Source organism: Rhamphochromis sp. 'chilingali', assembly GCF_963969265.1.
Source record: "Rhamphochromis sp. 'chilingali' genome assembly, chromosome: 7".
In the NCBI taxonomy this organism is placed as follows: Eukaryota; Metazoa; Chordata; class Actinopteri; order Cichliformes; family Cichlidae; genus Rhamphochromis; species Rhamphochromis sp. 'chilingali'.
In genome coordinates, this window is record NC_137934.1 from 13063473 (window position 1) to 13084201 (window position 20729).

General features: G+C 39.3%; 2 protein-coding genes across 5 annotated transcripts in view; one reads left to right on the forward strand and one right to left on the reverse strand.

Moving 5' to 3' along the window:
- Positions 1-101: 101 nt before the first annotated feature.
- On the reverse strand, positions 102-5989 carry pax4 (paired box 4). 4 transcript variants are annotated; one of them, XM_080887829.1, is made up of 11 exons: positions 5873-5989; positions 4850-4964; positions 4572-4702; positions 4202-4417; positions 4022-4112; positions 3732-3872; positions 3554-3636; positions 3405-3468; positions 3135-3211; positions 2855-2948; positions 106-2203 (listed from the first exon to the last, which is right to left on the reverse strand). In XM_080887829.1, exons 2-11 carry the CDS (start codon positions 4881-4883, stop codon positions 1911-1913), a joined length of 1224 nt encoding a protein of 407 aa, XP_080743955.1. In that variant the 5' UTR covers positions 4884-4964; positions 5873-5989; the 3' UTR covers positions 106-1910. The 4 variants fall into 4 exon arrangements, with proteins under 4 accessions (XP_080743956.1, XP_080743955.1, XP_080743954.1 ...); XM_080887830.1 differs by lacking the exon at positions 5873-5989 and having other exon boundaries at positions 102-2203; positions 3135-3208; positions 4850-5256; XM_080887828.1 differs by lacking the exon at positions 5873-5989 and having other exon boundaries at positions 107-2203; positions 4850-5256.
- A 4562-nt stretch (positions 5990-10551) lies between these two features.
- Positions 10552-20729, forward strand: part of snd1 (staphylococcal nuclease and tudor domain containing 1) — a 190975-nt gene continuing 180797 nt past the window's right edge. Inside the window, exons 1-5 of the mRNA XM_080887338.1 lie at positions 10552-10771; positions 12757-12906; positions 13442-13559; positions 13800-13881; positions 19098-19258. Coding sequence (XP_080743464.1) covers positions 10697-10771; positions 12757-12906; positions 13442-13559; positions 13800-13881; positions 19098-19258 — 586 coding nt within the window. The 5' untranslated portion in view covers positions 10552-10696. The remainder of the gene's footprint in view (positions 10772-12756; positions 12907-13441; positions 13560-13799; positions 13882-19097; positions 19259-20729) is intronic.

Consider the following 20729-nt stretch of genomic DNA (forward strand, 5'->3'; position numbering starts at 1 on the left):
GCGGAATATGTTGCGAGGAACATGCCAGAAACACCATCTCTGAGTCTGTTTACTCCATCTTTTGGCAGTTTGGTCCTTATATCAGTCAGAGAAGCAAATTCTAGTGTATAATAAATACTCTTAAGTGGCTAAAGCAACGGGGGTCATACATACAACAAGGGAAGGAGATAAATAATAACATGTCAGGAACATTTGGATAACAAATTTGGACATCCCAGACTAGAGTGAGGTTCAGTTGAACTTGGATGTGCTTTTCAGCAATTCCTAAAGTTTTAGTTGCTCAATATGAGATAAGATACAGAGAATCCTCCAGATGTAAGATTAATATTTCTGTCAAATTAGTATATGAAGGCTTTTAAAGTAGTGCACTAAGTATTCAGGTTTATTGCTTAAGAAAAAGAAAGCAGTACAACAGATAAAACTACCACATGAAAGCCTTGTAACAAGAATTGGGCATGCCCGCTGCTGTAGACTTTACATACTATTCACTTTGTAATACTGTAGGAGGTCAGAATGGATTTAGTTTTATTTTTCATTAAATATCAGTAGATAAGTAATCTATGAGATCCTGAATTCATGGATACATTTCTCCATCCAGAAAAGGTTAAAACAGCTGAAGAGTTTAGAAGAGGAAATGCTAGCAACCAAAAATATTGGGAAGCACAAGGGCACAATGGGTGCAATCCATATAAAAATGTATCTTGTAAGAAAACCATAGGATATTTTACTATATAAGCACAAACTGTAAAGAAATCACTGGAGCTGAAAAAAAAAAACTCTTATAAAAGGTCAAATACTGATCTCTGAAATGTGTCATAAATTAGCATAAAAACACTTGAAAACTGCATGTAAATTAAATACATGTGTTCAGTACCTGCTGTTAAAAATTCATATGCAGTCATCCTAAAACTTGCCTCAATTTATGCAAGATTGGTGGATGTTTCAGAAACAGTCACAACACAAACGTGGAGATATCATTTGACTATCTGGCTTCGTGATGTTATATTCCAGTGGGGGTCATTTCGCCAGTAGGCCACTTCCATGCTGCTGACCAAGCTTTTTGTATTCTGAACCCAATCTTTCCCCTGCTGACCAATTATCAGGAAACTCAGAGACTTACTGTCTCCTCACTGTAGTAAAGGGATATAAAGGAACTCAATGCCTCTGCCCTGTTGCAGTCGTAAAAAGTGATACCGAGCGGAGCAGATATCAGGTCGCATTTAAACTTTAGGGTTTTTTTTAGGGATTCTCCCACCGGCTTTTGCTGGACTGAAATCTTGGAAGTGTTCCTTACGCTCCTACACTGACACAAATGTCAAGCCTAACAATATAAAGGAGATCACGTCCATATCATCGTGTGGTAACCTTAAATGATCCATGGAGCAATCGTTTATGTAGGAGTCAAGAAGTCTTTAAAACTGATATATAACTGAGGAGCACAGCAAAGTATTCATTAAAGATTATACTCAGAGATTAAAATGTATCTCTTAATAATCTCTGTCAGTACTAAACTCTACCTTCTTTAACTTGAACCTAACTTTATTGTCCTTGTTGCCCAGCAACAAGAACAATAAAGCTTTCTTCCAAGAAAAAGTTTATTATCATCCTCATCTTATCTATTTTCTCATCCCTTCTGGTGCTATAAAGTCACATTAAGTTTGCTTCATTGCAAATGGGTTTAGTGAATTAATTTAATTATCTTACCAATCAAAAATTACATTGCATGCTAACAGCACAGACCTAAGGAAAAGTGATGAGTCGAGCTGCAGTGCAATTAAGAGGCAAAGGGTGGAAAGGACAACATTGTTGGGTCCATACTTTGTCTCCCTCTACTGGTTGAAAAGTGTCCCTTCAGTCGAGCAATTAAGCAGCAGTCAAAAGCTCTTCCCGCTGATCCACTGGTCTCATTATCAGTCCATATAGAGATGCTGATTCACATCCGGGACCAACAGAAACTGCTCATTTGTTTGAAACTGACTCCAGGTAAACGGCATTCCCTGCTGGTTCCACTGTTGAATCACAGGGCAGTCTGCCCCCCCTGTCTTTGTTGCCAAAGGGCAGGTTCTCCTCATGTCTGTGTGGTGGGGAACCAGTGGAAAACTGTATCCATCTCTGTGGAGATCCAGAGGAGTTTTGTCTATGTTTTGCATGTCACTCGGCAGATGGGGAAATGAGGATGTCGGACATTCAGAATTCCTCACGGCTGTACGTCAAGGGGGAAAAGATTATTTTCTTTAATTTCTGAAAAGTTATTGCATAGAAATTAAGATAGTACAGTATGTACTTAGGAACAATTGAGAGTAGTGATTTTAAGTGATATTGTGATCCAACAGGCAGGCTTTACCCTACACCTACCCTATTGTTCATATTTAAACGAATAAACACATAAATAGTGAATAGAGTTTACCATCCCTACAAATCCCAAATGACTTGTGAAATCGACATAAATTTATTACATGTTTAACGTATGGCTTCATAGATAGGCAACTTTATATGATGACCAACAGACAGGTAGGAGGGAAAATATTAGAATAATACCTTTTTTGTGCAACCTTAAATTAGTTCATAATTAGGATCATTGGATTCTTAATAGATTTTTAGCAGTTTAGTAAATTCAAACCCAAGCCCATCACAGGGAATGAAACTTTTTATAACATGTACTCTCATCACTGACCTTTATATCATATTCAGCTAAACTACAATCAAGCTAATCTCCAGCTTCTTTAACATCATTCTTAAATACTCTCTATCAATATGAATAAAAATTAAATTGAATGAAAATCCTCATAATCAAACAGAGAGAAAGATTATTAAAGACAGTGATTTGGTCAAAGACAGTTTTCCTGGATCTCACCTGTTTCTGTTGGGAAGAAGCAGCAATTTTGCAGCTTCCTTGCAACAGTGCTGTACGAGGAGCTGTCCGCATTGATTTTTGCCATTCCAGTAGCCTTGGAAACCGCATAAACAAAGTTTAAATACCACAATGTCACCAGACGTTTGTTAAAAACACAGAAATCTCATTTGGAAATTGCCTAGCATTGCCTAGAAATTGCCTAGAAAACTATGCTTGGAAAAACATTCACAGCGGCATGTTTTAAGGGCTCTAAAGTAGATATCACTGGTTTGCACAGTACCTGTTGAGATGTGAAGCTGTATGTCATTGTTGGATTCACAGGAACAAAGTCACTTTGCTTTTCAAAGTCTTCAGCTGCTACAAAGAAACACATTTTAACATCTATGAGGCAAGAATCGATGTGTTCAGGAGGACTTTCCATTACCAGTGTGTTCAGCTCCATTTATTATTGTCCAGTGGTCAAATTATACACATTCTTAACACATCCTTGCCACCCACACTCAGCTCCCAAGTATGTGTGCATCACACACAGACACACACTCACACTTACTCTGCATACTACCTCTCTGCTTGGCTTCTCTTCTCCATTTAGCACGTCTGTTAGAAAACCAGACCTTTGAGGGACAGAAGCCACACCTCAGGAACAGACAGCTTAAATGTATATGAATTTCGTGATGCTAAAATTGATGAAAAGTCTACCTTGATGGTGTCCTCGGGAAGTTTAATTTCAGCAGATAGCTTCTCTCTTGTGTACATGTCAGCATACTGGCTGCGAGAGAATTCTGATTCAACACAGAGAAATAGATCTTTAACTATTACTGAGTCTAAAAATTATGCATTGTGTTAGTTTGAAATAGCTGTAGAGGTTTTAAGTCACCTTGCTCAAGTGCTCTGCTCTGCTCTGGCGTAAAGGTGGTGCGGATTCTGTGCTGCACACCTTTGGATTTCTGTTTTTTACTGCACTCTGTCTCAAACTTCTCAAACTTCTTTGCTTCTTCTTGAGCCAGAGAATACAAATCTGCACATATGGAAACACACAGACTACATGCAGTTAATATTTATACATTTATGTGTTAAATTGTCATGTTCAGTGATAAAAATTCTGATCAAACTCGATAGTCTTCCTAAACCGTTATAAATGACTTCTCCAAGGACCAAGTTACTTACCCTGCTCAACCCTGACATCAGCGTTGAGGTCCATCCACGATGGTCCGCGGTCCAAGTGGATCTTTCTTAAAATCCTATTTATGGACGACACCTTGCAGAACACAGTGTGCACAAAACACCATCAAGTGCTGGAATCGTTTCAGTGTAGTTAAAGTACATTTGAATTTGAATCTTACTTACGCTGGGGACGTTGGAGGCCTTGCATATCCGCGCCGCTGCGAGACGTTTTCGGATTTCCCAAGCAAAAATAGTCGGATTTTCCCTTTTGCACTGGATGATCGTGGAGATGACACCGGGGGTGAGAAGTCGGGGGCGGCTCCCACCGATGGTCTTGGGTTCCAGGAGTCCTGTGCGCCGGTAGCGGCTCAGGATCTTACTGACGCACCCGTTGGACACCTAAAGATGCAAGTGAGCTCCACTGTGTTAAACAAGAATAATCCGTTGATGCTGCATTTAACATAACATCGGAAAAGCTTATTTTTTCGAAATCCAAAGTTGTTGTTGTTTTTTTTGTTGTTGTTTTTGTTTATCACTATTCAGGTTACCGTACCCTGAGTATCCTGGAGATCTGGCTTGGACGGACTCCCTCCAAGGCCAGCTGAATCATTTTTCGTCTCTTGGGTTGTGGGAGCGGTCTTCCGTTGAGAAACATTCCTCCTAACTGGTTGACATTTCCACCACCTTATCACAACACATACTAAATTGGTTATTTTTTCTAATTAACCGAATACAACGAGTCCACTAAAATGTCTTACTGTCGTTCATATCTAATCCATATTCACTGATTTGTAACGAATATAAATAAGTGGTTAAAAAATGAAAATGAACCTTTATTTTCCAGATCAGTGTTCGTTCCGCACATCTCTCCTTGCTCCCAGCCTTGATGATGAAACTGAAGTCAAAACTATAAGAACTTTTTTCCAGAGAGGGGGGAGACCTTGGACTGCAATGTGAAGAATGCGATAAATTAGAATTAACGAAATTGTCGCGGTAACTCCACTCCAGTCTGGTGAACGAATTACAGTGAGAGGAATCCCACCCTTCAGCAGCAATTTATAGACCTGCACACCTCAACATGACGTGGTGATCCGATTCCTGAAATGTAAATAGTCTACTGCTTTGAAAGAGAATGTGCGTGTTAAAGGCTGGACATGTGCTTCAAGTTGGTGCGTTTAAGCGGCCAGAATCTTCGGACATAGAACAATATCCTAGCTTTAAAACCACCTGTATTCTGATCCTTTTCGGCGATTCACAAAGCACGTTTCAAGTAGCCTATTTTAAAAGCAAATGCAGACGGGGGAAGACCAAGTGAGTGATAGGAATGTATTTTGTAAAAGAATTTCCCACAAAGCGTTCCGGCAAGCCAAAATTAGAGCTCGGTTTTTGTTGTTATAATAACATCTAGACATGTCATAGTGTGAAACATCCAATCAGATATAACCTACCCCCACATCATGTCAGCATCTTTGCACCATCTACTAGTGGGATATTACACACTGCACACTTGGGCAAAGCTGATGCCACCTGAGCGCACTTTACTAAATTTCTTGGCAATGTCTGATCATCTAAAGCGTCACAAACAAATAGATTAAGTCTGTTTTTAACGTCTAGTAGCCCGTGCACTGCTCCAGCAGCTGACACACAAAAGAGTAATATCCGAGCTTGGGAACTCAAAGAGCTTCCTTTTGCGCAGTAGCTGGTTGCAGTCTTAATTAGACAATGCAGTTTTCAGCGCAGCACACTTCAGTCCTTCTCTTTTCTGCTTTGGCTCTTCTTAATGTAACGAAAATACATACCTAACCGTCTTGTTTCAAAGAAACTACATGGTCAACATCAGTGTGTTTCTCATACTTTAGTGGGTCACGTGACTTGAACATCCTCTCCTAGGTTAAGTGGCTCAGATTAAAATGATCTCTGGTCTCCTTTCATAAAACAAACATTTGGAAATCTGCTCCTATGACGACTGCCATATGGTAAAGTGCTTTTGATAAATCATAAATCCATCACAAAGTCTCTTTATTACATTTTCTTTCAAAACGTGAACAAATAGACTCCTATATGGGCGCAAGGAAAGGGCCAATTGGGGGACCTCTTTTTATGCAGAAGAGGGAGGCTAAAACAACCCTCACAGATGTTCCTTGGGCAGCCAGCAGATAAAAATACGTTGTAAACGTTTCAAAGGGAAATATTTGACGAGCAAATATTAGCCTATGTGAAAACCCACACGAGGCTCGTCTTTTGGTCTGTTTAATGACTAATTGAATCATTAGTTGGGTCCACACAGATCGAAGTGCCACCGAAATAAAGGCTTAGATTTTAAAATGCCATATGGCCCAAATTATACATTAACCACGAGTTAGAGGATAATAATACTGTGTGTACAATCAGCCAGGTTGGATAGAGGACAGCCATTTTTGGACACCATCATCTCCTTGCCAACCGACACAAAGAACGACCAGGGCGACGGTTTCTATTTATTACCAGCGAGTCAGCGTGGTCATTGATTTATAGTACTTTACTGCACATACAGTGTGTGCCAAACGAGAATAATTAAAGAACTTATGCTGTGTTGTTAAGACAGCAACACGTTTTCGTTGTGCGTAAATTTTAGTATGTGCTCGCCAGGGGAAGGGGTGAGTTTCAGCGCTTAAATAGTGCCACGGACAATATATACGTTGTAGTTATATGCCATAGATCTTTGTCTTGTGTATAAAAACTTGCGTATTGGTGCTTTACTGCTTTACTGTGTCCTAAAGCGTTTAGAACTGTGAAAAACTCAGCCGCGTAAAAAGGTTACCACAACCTCTCCAAAGCGCACCGAGTAGCTGTGTGCGCAACGAACTCGTTTTCATGGTCAGTTTCCTCCATCCTGTTACGAGATGGCAACGCGATTCAAGGAATGTTGACCTTTTTGAATTTTAAGATCGTAAATGTTCCCGCATTCTGTGAATGGAGGTGATTGTTTTAGTTTTTAATCATTGTTAGATATCCTACATGCGGTTGCATGGCCGCAGATAGCAGGATAAAAGACGGAAACAGTCTGTCTTAACATGGCATTAAGTGTAAATGTGACTTAAATGCTTATTTTTATTTGATTTGATTTTTTACTTGACGGAACTAAAAAAAAACTAATGCTGATTATATTTTTAACAGCTTAAATTTGGAAAATACACGCGTTATTCACACATTTTATGCAAGGTAAGTCATTCTTGCAATGCTTCATGTTCCACATGACCAGGTTTCCCAACATTTAGTCGCAACCTAACCCCCCCACTTTTTAATCATTAGGATTTGATTTATTTATTTTTTTTACATTTTCATAGATCCCCAAACCAAACTTTATGCAAACGAAAATAAATCACTATTTATCCTTTTTTAAACACGTTTTAATATAAATATACGTTTTGCGCTTTGTTTCTTCTGTGTTCTGCAGCACGGACACAGAAAATGATAAATATATTTTTATCTGGATTTCCCCCTTAAACCTTGTGCAGCTTTGCCATATCAAAGCATGCTCAATAACATTTGATTTTTTTTTTTAAATTGTAATATACCTAAACGATTAAAAATAACAACAAAAATACAAGCATTTTTAGATCGTCAATTCTATGATTTGATTTAGTTCAAAGGGTTTGATTTCACAATGGTTTAAAGCATCAAAAGTTTTATTAGCAGCTCCAATTTAACGGTCACCAGCTGCCCAAGAACACAGTGTTCTGGCGCTGGCCTGCCTTTGTTTTGTTCTGTTTTGTCAATAAACCAGTTGAACCTTTATATGTTCTATGCTTGGGTGAGCTCGTGTGTGTGTGTTGGACAATATTTAGCTGTCAACAAGCTAGTAAAAACTTCCCTTGCAATCACTGATTGACTGACCTGAACATACAGACTACCAGGTTTAAGACTTGGTGATACTATTTATAGGACGTAAAATGAACGTGAAATGTGTATATATGTACACACAACATACAAGAAGATGAATACAAATTGAAATCAGATATACATGAATCAAACACAGCATTAAAACTACTGATAGGGGAAGTAAGCACTGACCTATTTTGAGGCAATGTTAGGTTAGGAAATATTAGTTTCTCCCATTCATGTGGATTTTACATTAATATCACCACACACTACTTACACTACTTACCTAAACAATGCTGACTTTGGACCACTGTCTATCTATCTATCTATCTATCTATCTATGGAGAAGGATGACTGTCCTGCCAACTTGAATACTAACTAGAGTTTTAAAAAGCCCATAACGGAGATTAACCTTTACATGAAATATATAAATATACGTAAATGCATGAATTATAATTATAGTGAAAAGTGAGAATAATGGGGTAATTGTCCAAGTTTCTAGCAATACCTTGAAAACTGTTAAAAACTTATCTTCAAGACATTTTTTTACTCTGCTGCACATCCTGCAGACTGCTGACAGTATTTTAAATAATGGAGTCAGCATCGCTGTTGGGGAGATTATCATTTCTAAATTACCCCGTATGTTTTTTCAAATAATACTCCTTTATTTATTTAAAAAGGACGTCATGTCAGTATAACTCAGTCTACATATACACCAATGCATCAGCATAGCCCAGTATTCATGTTACTTAGAGGGAAAATCCAGCTGTGGTCACCCACACTCATCATGAGCATGAATGTCATGGTAATTCTGGGCTTTAAATGGTTTCTTTGAACTGCTTTTTTCCAGCATGAAATGTTTGCTCAGCTTACATCTTTAACATTAGAAAGCAAGAATGTGGTGTACAAGTTTGACTATTTGACTATATTTTAGATTTTCACTAATCCACAGTATACATATAGTTCTTTACAGTAAAATTATAAATGCGGGCTTAAATATGTACATACCTCAAACAAGCTAATGGCAACATTCTGGCTGGATATTTGACTACCCTTCTTGTCTAAATTGGTCAAGTTCATTCAAATTGGTTGGTTTCCTGACATGGACTTAACTTTTAAGCACAGATTTTCAGTTGTGCTGAAGCTGGAGCTTTGAGACATCCATTCCAGAAATGTAATGCTAGACTGCATTACTTATTTCAAAACCAGTTTTGATGTGTTGTTGGAACACCCAAATGTGTTCAAGTTTCACCCATCTAGATTTTGAATTGAGGTAAAGTTAAAGAATCTGGGGGTAGTCCTCCTTCTTCATTACTCCATCCACTTTGTGCAATGTACCAGTAAAACTTTTCTCTAAAAGGCATTTGGCTTGTCCACATGTGCAGCTGCAACATTCAGTCAAGCTTGGCGGTGTTGATTTTAGACCAGAGTCTCCTTTCTTGGTCGATACAGCCCATGGAAAACTTGCTTCAGTGTGGACAGTGACCCTAGTGTTCCAGCAGTTTCCAGTTCATGGCAGCCTTGAGCTCTGATTGTTTGTGGGATGTTCCCGAACATCCTAACAAATGCCCTTCCATCTAAGGGTGAGAGTCCAGGTCTTCATCCAGACTTTGACAAAGTGGTGAAACAACCAACTAACTTGTACTTATGTACAGCTGTTTGAACTGATGATCTTCAAATCTACAGTTGTTTAGAATTAGCTCCAAGAAACCTTTCCAATGTCTAAACGAAACACCCAATTCTTATTTTAGTCATAAAACATGTTTGCTGTACAATCATTCCCCTCTGAAAAAAAGAACAGTTCAAACAGTTAAAGCCCAAAACTATCATGATAGTGATGAAAATGAAGAGTGTTTACAAATGGAAAAGCACTCTCTAGATCTGCATAATCAGTCATTAAAGTATGCAATTTCATAACTGCCTATATCACACTGCTCATATACAGAACACAGGTGACAAACCGAAGTGAAAAAAACAAAACCTTTATGCTTGGCATTCTGTTGGAGACATTTTAGCAGCATAGTTTGATTCCACTTCTTCCCTCCCTACTGCAAATCAGTACAAGGAATTTCTGAGAGATTGTGTTTATTCATTGATGTAATTGAAGGATGTGATATATTCAGATATTCTGATGGTTTCTTCCAGTATGATTAAACTGGAGAATCAATACAGGCAGTTTGGCCTTTTATTTGAAATATCACTTACACAGACCACTATCACACCAAGACTAAGCATGTCCTTCACGACATCCACAAACCTTCTCTTTGGTTTTCCTCTGTTCCTCCTGCCTGTCAGCTTCATATTCAATATCTCCAGTATATCCACTATCCTTCCTCTGCAAATGCCCAAACCTTCTCAGTCTTGCCACTCTAAAGCTAAAATTTGTGAATATATCTGCGTTATTTCACTGTTATTATTGTTTATAATACATATTCTTTGTTTCCATCGACCAACCTTTAATGTATTTTATTTGTCGCTTTGGAGGTGTGTGACGAAATTTACGTTTTTCCGACACGGCTTGAAGGCAGCGTTAACTGGGGTAACACTGTGCTGACGTGTCGTACCTCTTGCACCGGAAGTCTTTATTTCAAGTCGCTTACGCGGTCAAAAAGCATCTCCATTAACTTCCATTGACGCTGGTCTCCAGACCCGGAAGTATTTTCACGTGCGTGGCAAAGTGTGTTTCCGGTATAACGTGTGTGTTGATCGGTGTTCAGCCTTTTTCTCTTGGCTTTCATTAGAACAGTCACTCACCTCAGAGTCCCAGCTCACTTGCCTGGTTACCCGTTAACGGCGTTGAATCTCAAACCGGTGGACATGGCATCTGTTTCGGGACCAGCTCAGACAGCCTCTGCTTCGGCTCCTCCTCTGCAAAGAGGAATCGTGAAGATGGTAAAGAGCCTAACGTGGATATGTGTACACACTGCGTGAGTGTAGGGAGGCAGCTAGTTAGCTCAGGGACCCAAGGGCTAATAAAGGCTCATAAAACTCATATAGCCTTAAGTGATCTTATTTGACGTTACAAATAATACGATCTGTTGACAATGTGGTGCTGACAAGTTTAAATAACTATCTTAGGCGATTCGCCACTAAATCTGTTAGCCTGCTAGTAAGCAGAAGGAAACATTAGCATGGTCGCTATCTTGATAGTTAGCTGGAAACTATTTGGTTAGAAATTCAAAGTTTATTGGAATTGAGTTGTTTTAAAACCCACTGACTGGTTTGAGTCACATTTTCTTGTAGACGAATTACCTAGGAACTACTGCATTTTAGTAACGTGGGAGCTGTAACGACACCAGATGTTTAGTTTCTCAGCTAACGGCTATGCTAGCCAATAGCTAACTTATATTTACTTTAAAGCAACTGGTTACTTATATGAACAAAGTTCGTTGTGTCTGTAAACACTGTCCACTTTGTGTTGAGCAGTAGCGCAGACTAAACCAGTTTAATCAATGCTTCCCAGACTAGCGTATAAACTAAGTTGAGAAACTCCTGTCCTCTAGTTGCCGTTTCGCGTTTTGTCACGGTTTCCTGCGGGTTCCGCTGAAACATCTTCTAGCTTCAAAGTGTCTGTTAATAACGGCGGGGCTCCAGACATTGTAAGATAGTAGCTGGCTGATGTGTCCCGTCAGCTGAAGCCACAGACGAGGGATTTTCTCGGTGTGCTGGTTAAAACCAGCCAGAGAAAACTGACACGTAGCTGCAGTTTTCTTGCCCCCTATAATCTGCCATTCATCTCGGTTGTGTGTAACCTATGTTTGTCCATATGTTGCTTAGGGTTGAGTCATGGGAAACTTTATTCAGTGTCAGTTTTTTTTTCTCGTGTATTTTCAGTTTCAGCCTGGGCACTTCTGCTATCTTACTTTGTTTAAAACAATTTTCATATATATAATTGGTACATACAGATCCGTTTAAGCACCTCTCATGATGACAGTTTCATGGTGTGTTTCAATTAAGTCATTTAACATTTGAATGAGCTGACAAAATTAATAAGTTAGTGTTGTTGTTTGTTTGTTTTTTCAACTGCCCTTTGTGGCCCATACAGACCTCCGTACTTGAAACAAACAGACAAAAAACTACTGTCCAATTTCTGCACTCTATTAAAGAACGATGCTTCCCAGTCTTTTAATTTATTTAAATAGGACCAAATCACAACAACAGCCTTTGAAAACACTGAAAGAAGTTGATGCATTATGGTGCATGACAAGAAGTCTGAACAAGTGTTTTTTTGTTATGAAGGAGTTTGTATTTGAGAAAGGTGATCAGTGAGTCAGGCAGAAAATTCAGGGTGTAGAGGGGAATGGGTTCGTCCCCCCCCCCCCCCCCCCACAACTGTCTGTTACTCGTTACAGCTACACCTCTGTTTTGCCTTTACTTGTAGGGAGTGGAGTCGGTTAGTGGGAGCACCTTTGATTTGATTTATCTAGAGCAGATCTTAGATCAACAACACCCAGTGATGCTTCCTGCAGACACCCTGGGGAGTTAGCAGATAAAGGTTGTTTGCTCAGATTTGTGTAAATGCCATGGTTGTCAAACCCGACAGGAGGTTATCTTTATTTAAAAAATATATCGTCTGTGCCATCACATGGGCTGATCTCGCCTTGCATTTGAATGACAGTCACCATAGTAACGTAGTACGAAGCTCCTTTCCAGTCAATTGTACAGGCACATTAGCATCCACACTGTTGATTTCCTCTTTTGCTGACTAATTGTATTTAATGTCACACCAATTTAAATAATTCCACAGCTTTTATTCACATCTGTGTGTGTGTGAAATTATTATGGTTTAAGAGCAGAATCTGTGGTGTTTTTAACCAATATTCGTACTTTTGCTTCTGTCGTACCGAACTGACCATTTATATTGTCTTCTTTGCCAGGTCTTGTCAGGCTGTGCCATCATAGTTCGGGGTCAGCCTCGAGGTGGCCCACCCCCAGAGCGTCAGATCAATCTCAGCAATATCCGAGCTGGGGCCTTGGCCCGCCGAGCCGCACAGGGCCAGCCCGACAGCAAGGACACCCCTGATGAGGTGAGTGGTTCTGTTGGTTTGTGTTTATATTTATGTTTGACACATATCAGTGTCAGTATGTTACCAATAATGGTGTGTCGTGGAAAAATCAGAGTCAGTGTGTTAAAGAGTAAGTGCAGGTCATATGCTTAATGAAATTTAAAGGACCTGCATTTGTTGATTTGGCTGGTTTCTCACATAAAGGAAATGTGCACACTTGCTGAGACATTGACCAAATGAATCAAGTCATTTGCATGTGCATCAGGGACATAGCATTAGTACACAATTTTAATTGTTTCAGTGACATATTTAAGAAGGGGCCAGCATTAGTGTGGCTATTTTCATGTCAATACAACACACCTTTATGCTGGTCTTGTGGCTGTGAACCTTGGAGGCTAAAGGAAGTTTAAGCTGTAGGTGGTTCCCCAACATGTTTTATCCAAAAGAAAGGATTGGATTTGTACCTGAGCCAGTATGTCTTTACTATTTGTTTACATCTACTGATACTGACATCTACTGATGAGTCAAATGTCACCTTTTCTTGTCTGCAATGTAGCCATGGGCCTTCCAAGCCAGAGAGTTCCTGCGGAAGAAGCTAATCGGCAAAGAAGTGTGCTTCACAGTGGAATACAAGAATATGCACAGGGAATACGGCATGGTCTACCTGGGGAAAGGTGTAGTGCCATTTCTTAAACTACAATTATGCTTCTTTTTAAAATTGTAACTTTAGTTTGTATTTCTATTATAAAGCCATGTCATTATGTGGAAAACATAGGTTGCTTTTTTTCTAACTCCTGGGACCTCCCTAGGAACCGGATGCCCTGCCTTTCTTTTTACCCTTGCAATTTTCTGATGGTACATTGCGGTAGACTAGTGATGGTAATACATTTTCTTTGTCTTTCTTTTTATTTTAGACACAACAGGTGAAAACATTGCTGAGTCCTTAGTGTCCGAAGGCCTTGCCACAGTCCGCAGGGAAGGATTCAGAGGGAACAAGTAAGATTTTTGGTTCTATTCTTTCTGTTATGTATTAGTGTTTGTTTTAAGAGTTTCATTTTTTATGATTTTTGGAATCTTAAACATAGTTGTTTTTTTTAACCAGTTGGGAGACTTTTTTTTTTTTTGCATGTAGCTTCTGTGTATGTTTTAATTATGTTGAGAAAAAAAAGGCACCATAGCATTGCAGCTGTGTAAAAGTAATTGTCATAAAAGTATGTAAGTATGTAGTTGAGATCACAGGCATGGCTGACACATGATTAGACAGTACTCGTGAATACTTCTCGTGGGACACAGTGTCAACACGTTTAGGTGTTGCTGCCCATCCGATCCCATTGCATTGTGGCTGATGCAGAATTTATAATAAGAGTTTAAAAAGTACACTTACTGGATAATATATGTATTTTTTTTAAATCAGAATATTTGAAAAACAAATCGCCCATAATGAGTAATAAACTTTTCTGTTATTGTTTAAAAAGTGCAGTATGTAAGTGAGTGAGGGAAGACACACCTGCAGAAATAAGATTCAAGAAAACTATCCACTCACAATGAGTTCTTCGACTGCTTTCAAGAATGTTTTGTTTATACAACATATGTTTGGGATGTGATATGGTTAAAATGTCAGGGTGATGGTAGCAGGAGTTACTCGAGTCTGTCAAGGTCAGTGCAGACGGCCTATTCAGAAAGACCAGATAGAAATGTACCTGATACATCCTTCTTCTGTGCTCAAATTGTTTTGAGGCTTGTTTTGTCTTGTCTTGTCTGGTTATTGATTATAATTGTTGTATCAATGAGTGCTCTACATCTCTAAACCCTATGTTACGTCTATGAAAGCTTTAGCTTGGTAGTGAAAGCAAAAGTAAATAATTACTCAGAATCTTCTCCAGCCAGATGACAGCACAGCAGGTCTAGACCTGACCCAAGTTGGTAATTTCACAATTCTAATGAATGGTTTTGTTTTTTTTCAAAGACATGGTCTAATTTGATCTGGATGGATATAAGATATCCTTTATAAGATAAAGATGTCATCTATGTGCAGAGACTAAAACTAGGAACTAGAAACTAAAATGAGGATGTTTTAAAAATAATGTGGCCATTTGTTTTATTAACTGAGAGAAACATTACTGGCATCATCAGTCTGCTAACATGACAGCATTGTCATTCAGACTGGGTCACTTTTAGTCCTTTCAGCTTCATTGCTTACATGCAAATGATCCGTGGCAACATGCATTATATAACACTGGCTCCAGTAAAGAGTAGACAGACTTTCAAACATTAGGTCTTTATGGCTTTGTCATCAAGACAAAACGAAAGTGTGTATGTTTATACAACAGCGCTTTAAGACAGGGAAATCAGAAGCATACAAGAGATGAATGTTTTTATCTAAATGACGAGGTAGAACGTTAGGGTGTACATGCTTTTGCCACTTAGGGTGTTCTCCAAGGTGGTTGGCATCTCAAAGATACACGAGAGACATGTTCAGTCCCAGTCTTGTGCATTTTATCTGCTGCTGTGACTGCAGGCGGTTTAGATGTTTGCTGTGCTGAAAGTGACTGAGCACCCTGGTAACTTTGCCATAACAGTAGCATAGACTATCCTATGATGTCAGATGTAGTAACATTTTTGCATACATGAAGCTTTCAGGTGGCATCTGCATAGAGTGCGTGCTATGTACAATTTTAGTTGGTTGTATTTTATGTGTTAGGGTGCCATAATCAAATATGTTGGCACAACAAACCATAAGTGGGTCATTATATATGTAACTGATATTGTAGATTTGTTCCACTTAAAGATTGCCGGCTCAGTCAGTGCTATTAAAGTAATTTTGATGTCAGAGAGTTTAATTTGCATCTAAACACTTCGCACTTGGAACAGGGAGGAAATCACTTTTGGCAACATGAGGTAATCTTCTTGCTAAGGCTTATCGCAGTACAAAACTGGAAAATCCGTAGGGAGATATACATAAGTCCTCAACTAGTTATAGACTGTAGAGAATTGAGATGGAGCCAAAGTATCCCAGATGGTGGCAGCATTACCCTGCTGCTATATCAGTGTCCCTCTGAAACTCTTTTCTGCCACATTGCCCTTAGGCAGTAATTCTCTAAATACACTTGCACATGCAGAGCTATAGGACAGAGTGCTGTATATCCCCCCCAGTGGCAGTATTTGCACATTACACACATTACAAGCAATTTGACTCACGCTGCTACATTTATATCTTCCAATATGAACAGAGATGATGTGACTATTTTGCAACTAATGACCTATTTCAAGCATTCTGCGCAATGGCCTAGAACAAGCACTAATGTAAATTATGCTTAAAGTGTAAGCTGGCATCATTTGGCCAAAGGGGGAACCCATTATTCAGGAAGGACTCGAGGCCTCAGTTTTTTGCGAGTGCACTAACCAACAGTATCATTGCTCTTCATGACTGGCTACATTGATCATACAAACTATGGTGTGATAATTATGGAGCTGATGATAATGATGATGGCTTTGGACAGTGCAGTTAAACATGTGCTCAGAAACTGAAGCTGCAGCTTAGCCTGTTCACAAATTTGGTGCACAGCAGTACACCGTGTTAGGATGGTACTGTATTTAATGACACTTTTTGTAATGCTACCAGCGCCATTTATAAGAAAACTATGACTATTCTGTTTTTTTTCCTTTCTTTTTCTCCTTTAGAAGTTAGAATTGAAATATGTGTTTAGCTTTCATATCGAAGCTAACAGATTCATCATTTGAATGATTTTTGCTTTGACTTGATCAGTCGTAGAAAATGCTGTCTGTAGTGCTGAACCATAAGGGGACTGTATTGAGTTCAGTCATCAGTCTCGTCTTTTTAGTGTTGCATCTTAGCCTCTGTCACTATGTCTGCCTGCTTTTTCTTTGTAAATTGGTAATCTGTTTACAAAGAAAAGCTAGACCCTGAAAATTGGTTAGATTCCAGTGTGTTGCACTTTCCTTGTGAAATATTAAAGCCACAGGATGAAGGGGGAGCTCGACTTATTGGTTTATAAAGCCCACCCATCAGAGCCCCCCCCCCTCCCGTTGCTTCTTTTTAACTGGAGCCCCAGAGGAGTACTGGTTGAGGGGTGTAACTGTCTGAGGGATAAGCTGTTTTTCTTCTAGGTCTCACTATTCACAGGGAGTGGAACCCTTCCAGTCAAGTACACCAGGGAACACGACTTACTATAACCTCTTCGAACTGTATGAAGACTAGAGGGAACCGTTTACTAAAGTTCCGCATTTTTGTATCTGTTTATGGTATTTTGGGTTGCACAAGGGAGACATGAGGTGATGAAAGATTTAGCCTACAGCATGTTCAAATATAAGGGAATTGGAAAGCTTCTCCTTGGCCCTTGTTTCTCCAGCAGTCTTGCTCAGTATTTCGCTCTCTCACCCGTCAATATCTGTTTTGATTTGAAGTAGTGTTGGTTGGAAGAGTTGCTGACCTAAAAAGAAAGCGGTCTATTTGGAGACATGGATAAGTTTGCTATCGTCTTCCTCCACACATGAAGTTATTTCTATATCTTAACCAATCTCTGCTTATGAGTTGCTCTCCTTTTATTTTGTGGCTTTATTATTTTTCTTCAGTCTGCATTCCTTGATTGCATTCTTAGTTTCTCTTTCTGTATCTTTGTAGGTTTCTGTTCCCGTCTGGTTCTTAAATACTAAGTAGCTTAAACAAAATGGACTTCTTACAGAAAAGTTTCACCATTGTTGCTCAGTAAGCAAGAAACTGTTTCAATTCAATCTGAAGTTTGTAGCTAAATCAGTGTAGAGGGGAAAGTGAACTTGACTGCATTTTGGGCGCGTGGCCAAAAGCCCAATTAAGTGCACACAGCTGGAGATGGGGGGGGGGGATATTGTGTGTCCGTATGTGTGTGGCATTTTAAATGCGAGCCACTTTGTTGGCTCTGCAAAGTGAAGCAAGATGCGAAAAATGTCAATTTCTCTGTTTATTTTTAAAAACCTCTTGTCACAGACCGCAACTCCCAGTCGGTCGGCCTTTGCTTCTTGGAAAAACAAAAACCCGCCGGCCAATTGAAGTTCTGAATAATTAAAGTTGTGCGAGGCCTCTCAAATGGCATTAGGCTGCACAATTTAGGAAGCCAGCATGGAATTAATTATGGCGTTTGTAGCCAGCTGCGTGGCTGCTTTTGAAGGAGCTGTTAAACACTGTTATTGTCGCTTCACAAAATGCTCAGATACATTTTTAAGCAGTTGTAATCTGGTCATCAGCTGGTTGCCAATAATACAAGAGTGCAGTTTTTTTTGGAACCGGCACTTAATTTAACAAAGCTAAAAACCATTGCAAGCACATACGGTCCTTTTCTTTTTTTTAATTATCACTTTTGCATAGCTTGTGACAGTTTTGTTGTGTGGGAATAAAAAACCTCCAGTTGGGGCTGTAGTTCTGTGAATTTGCGATGAAGCCAACATGACAGAAGTCAGTTGTTGTAATTGTAGTTATTGTTATGGTAATTTTTTGGCCTACTGGTATAGAGCTTTGAATCGACAGCCGGCATAAGAGAAGCATGTTGAACTTAACAAGGGTAGCGACTCTACAATCAAAACCTTTTCCTGCTTGTTAAATACAATGTGTGTGTGTGTGTCTCTCTAACCAGTGTGAAATTAATTGCAGCTTGTTAACACGCTGAGCCAGTGGTGGTTGTCAGAACGGTTTTATGGTGCTCAAAGACCCGTTAATCTTTGTAGGTGCTGTTTGTAACATGTAACAATATTTAACTCAAGCTGTTACAGCTTTAATGCACCTGTGTTCTTTAACAGAAATCATTTAAATTTCAAGGTTGGTGAGAAGCCACATATAAAGTAGTGCCGCAGTGGCAAGGTTTCATGCTGCATTGCGTTTTCACCGAAGGGAATCTTTTATAGTTGCCATGGAGTTTTTCGTTTTGGTCTCGCGGTTTGTTAAAATTAGAGAAACTCAACTGCCCCTGCAGTGATGAGCCCACACACTGCGGCTGCATTCAAGTTCTCATAGAATAGAGGGCTTGTCAATTGGCAAAATATCTCTCCCATAGTTTTCCACATATTTAAAATTGCATCACAAAGCTCATATAGAGAAAAGTTAGCGATGTTATTTCTTGCATATACATTTAGCACCATACAGATTTTACAGCTTTAAGAGCGGTCAAAATTTTGAAAAGTGTTTTTTGTGGGTGTTCATTTTTTGGTTTTGGTTTTTTCAGTCCAGAGCAGGCCAGACTGTGTGACTTGGAGGACCAGTCAAAGGCCTCTAAGAAGGGTTTGTGGAGCGAGGGTGGTGGCGCGCAGACTATCCGCAACATCAAGTACACCATAGAGAATCCCCGCAACTTTGTCGACTCCTTGCACCAGAAACCTATCAATGGTAAGGAATATTAGATGGACTTTTACCTCACTCTTGAAAAATGAATGTTTGGCCTATGAAGAAAAACAATACATGAAAATGTAAAAAGAGATTACATACATAACCTCTGTTTGTTTATTTGGATCATGGGCCTCATGAGCACTACATGTTGAATTGTACTAAATAACTTTAGAGCAGGAAAGTTTGGGCAGTGCTGTTTTTTCCCTTTAATATTGTGATCTGTAAGATTCTTCAGAAAAACTGATCTTATTTAAAGTTAAGACTCTTAGATCATATCTTTATAAGGCAGCAGAAATCAGTTGATGTGGGCTTGGATGTTTTGTCCTGAATATCCACTTCATGGCATGTAAGGGCACACACTGTCTCGCTCTTCACCAGCTCATTCCTTTGGCCCTCATCTCGACCTATTTGAGGTGTAATGTGCCACTCTATTTCGAGAAGAGTGCCGGTAACAGTGGTTAAGCTCATTTCACCACCCTTCTGCGGAATAGAAAAATGAACAAGGGGCACTTTTTCTTTCTTTCATTTCTTATTCTTGCCATTTATGAGAATCTCAGGGCTATTTTAAAATTGGAGGCAGCAATCCAGTTGAAGTATTCTACACACAAAAAATAGCTGTTTAAAAATGGGTATGCCAGTTTCTCTCATCTGCTCATGCTACTCCCTGTTCCCATTGACATGCATGTAACACCTGTACATTCACATGTTCTATAGAGAGAAACCTTTAAGACACTGAGTGAGCCGATCGCAGAAGATTATTTAGGTGTGAAATTCCTTTTTTTAACAGTTACCTAAAAACCTGTCTAGATTAAATGCCCCTGCATTGAAGTCTGTTGTAATGCATATAAATTGGTTGTTTTTTTCCCCCCCACACAAAGAATTATGAAAGAAGTATGTACTGGGAAATTATGAAGCATACATTCAAGCTGACCACAGTCAAAGTGCTTTATTCATGTAGTGTCAGTTCAACAACAAAAGTGATCTCAAGGGAGTTTAAATTAGAGGTGGGAATCACCATACATCCCACGATACGATATTATCACAATACTTAATGCACGATACGATATTATTGCAATTTTTTAAAAATATTTTGCGATATTCAGATTCTGTACATAAAGGTAAACTTTATCAATATTCATTTTATCTAATAACAAAGTCTCACACTCAGTCTTTCTCTCATTTCAGTCAGTTTTATTGTTGACAAACTGAACGGTTTGTATTACAGTCTAGTCCAACTTAACTGAATGCAACCATCTGGTACAATTAAATGGTAAATGGCCTGTATTTATATAGCGCTTTTCTAGTCCCTAAGGACCCCAAAGCGCTTTACATATCCAGTCATCCACCCATTCACGCACACATTCACACACTGGTGATAGCAAGCTACATTGTAGCCACAGCCACCCTGGGGCGCACTGACAGAGGCGAGGCTGCCGGACACTGGCGCCACCGGGCCATCTGACCACCACCA

Coding starts and splice junctions, on each gene's coding strand:
- pax4 (XM_080887829.1), bottom strand. CDS start 4,883: ATGTGCGGAACGAACACTGATCTGGAAAATAAAG. Junction 3,873..4,021: donor TGATGTCAGGGTTGAGCAGG/GTAAGTAACTTG, acceptor CCATATGTGCAG/ATTTGTATTCTCTGGCTCAA. Junction 2,204..2,854: donor CTTCTTCCCAACAGAAACAG/GTGAGATCCAGG, acceptor CTTGACGTACAG/CCGTGAGGAATTCTGAATGT.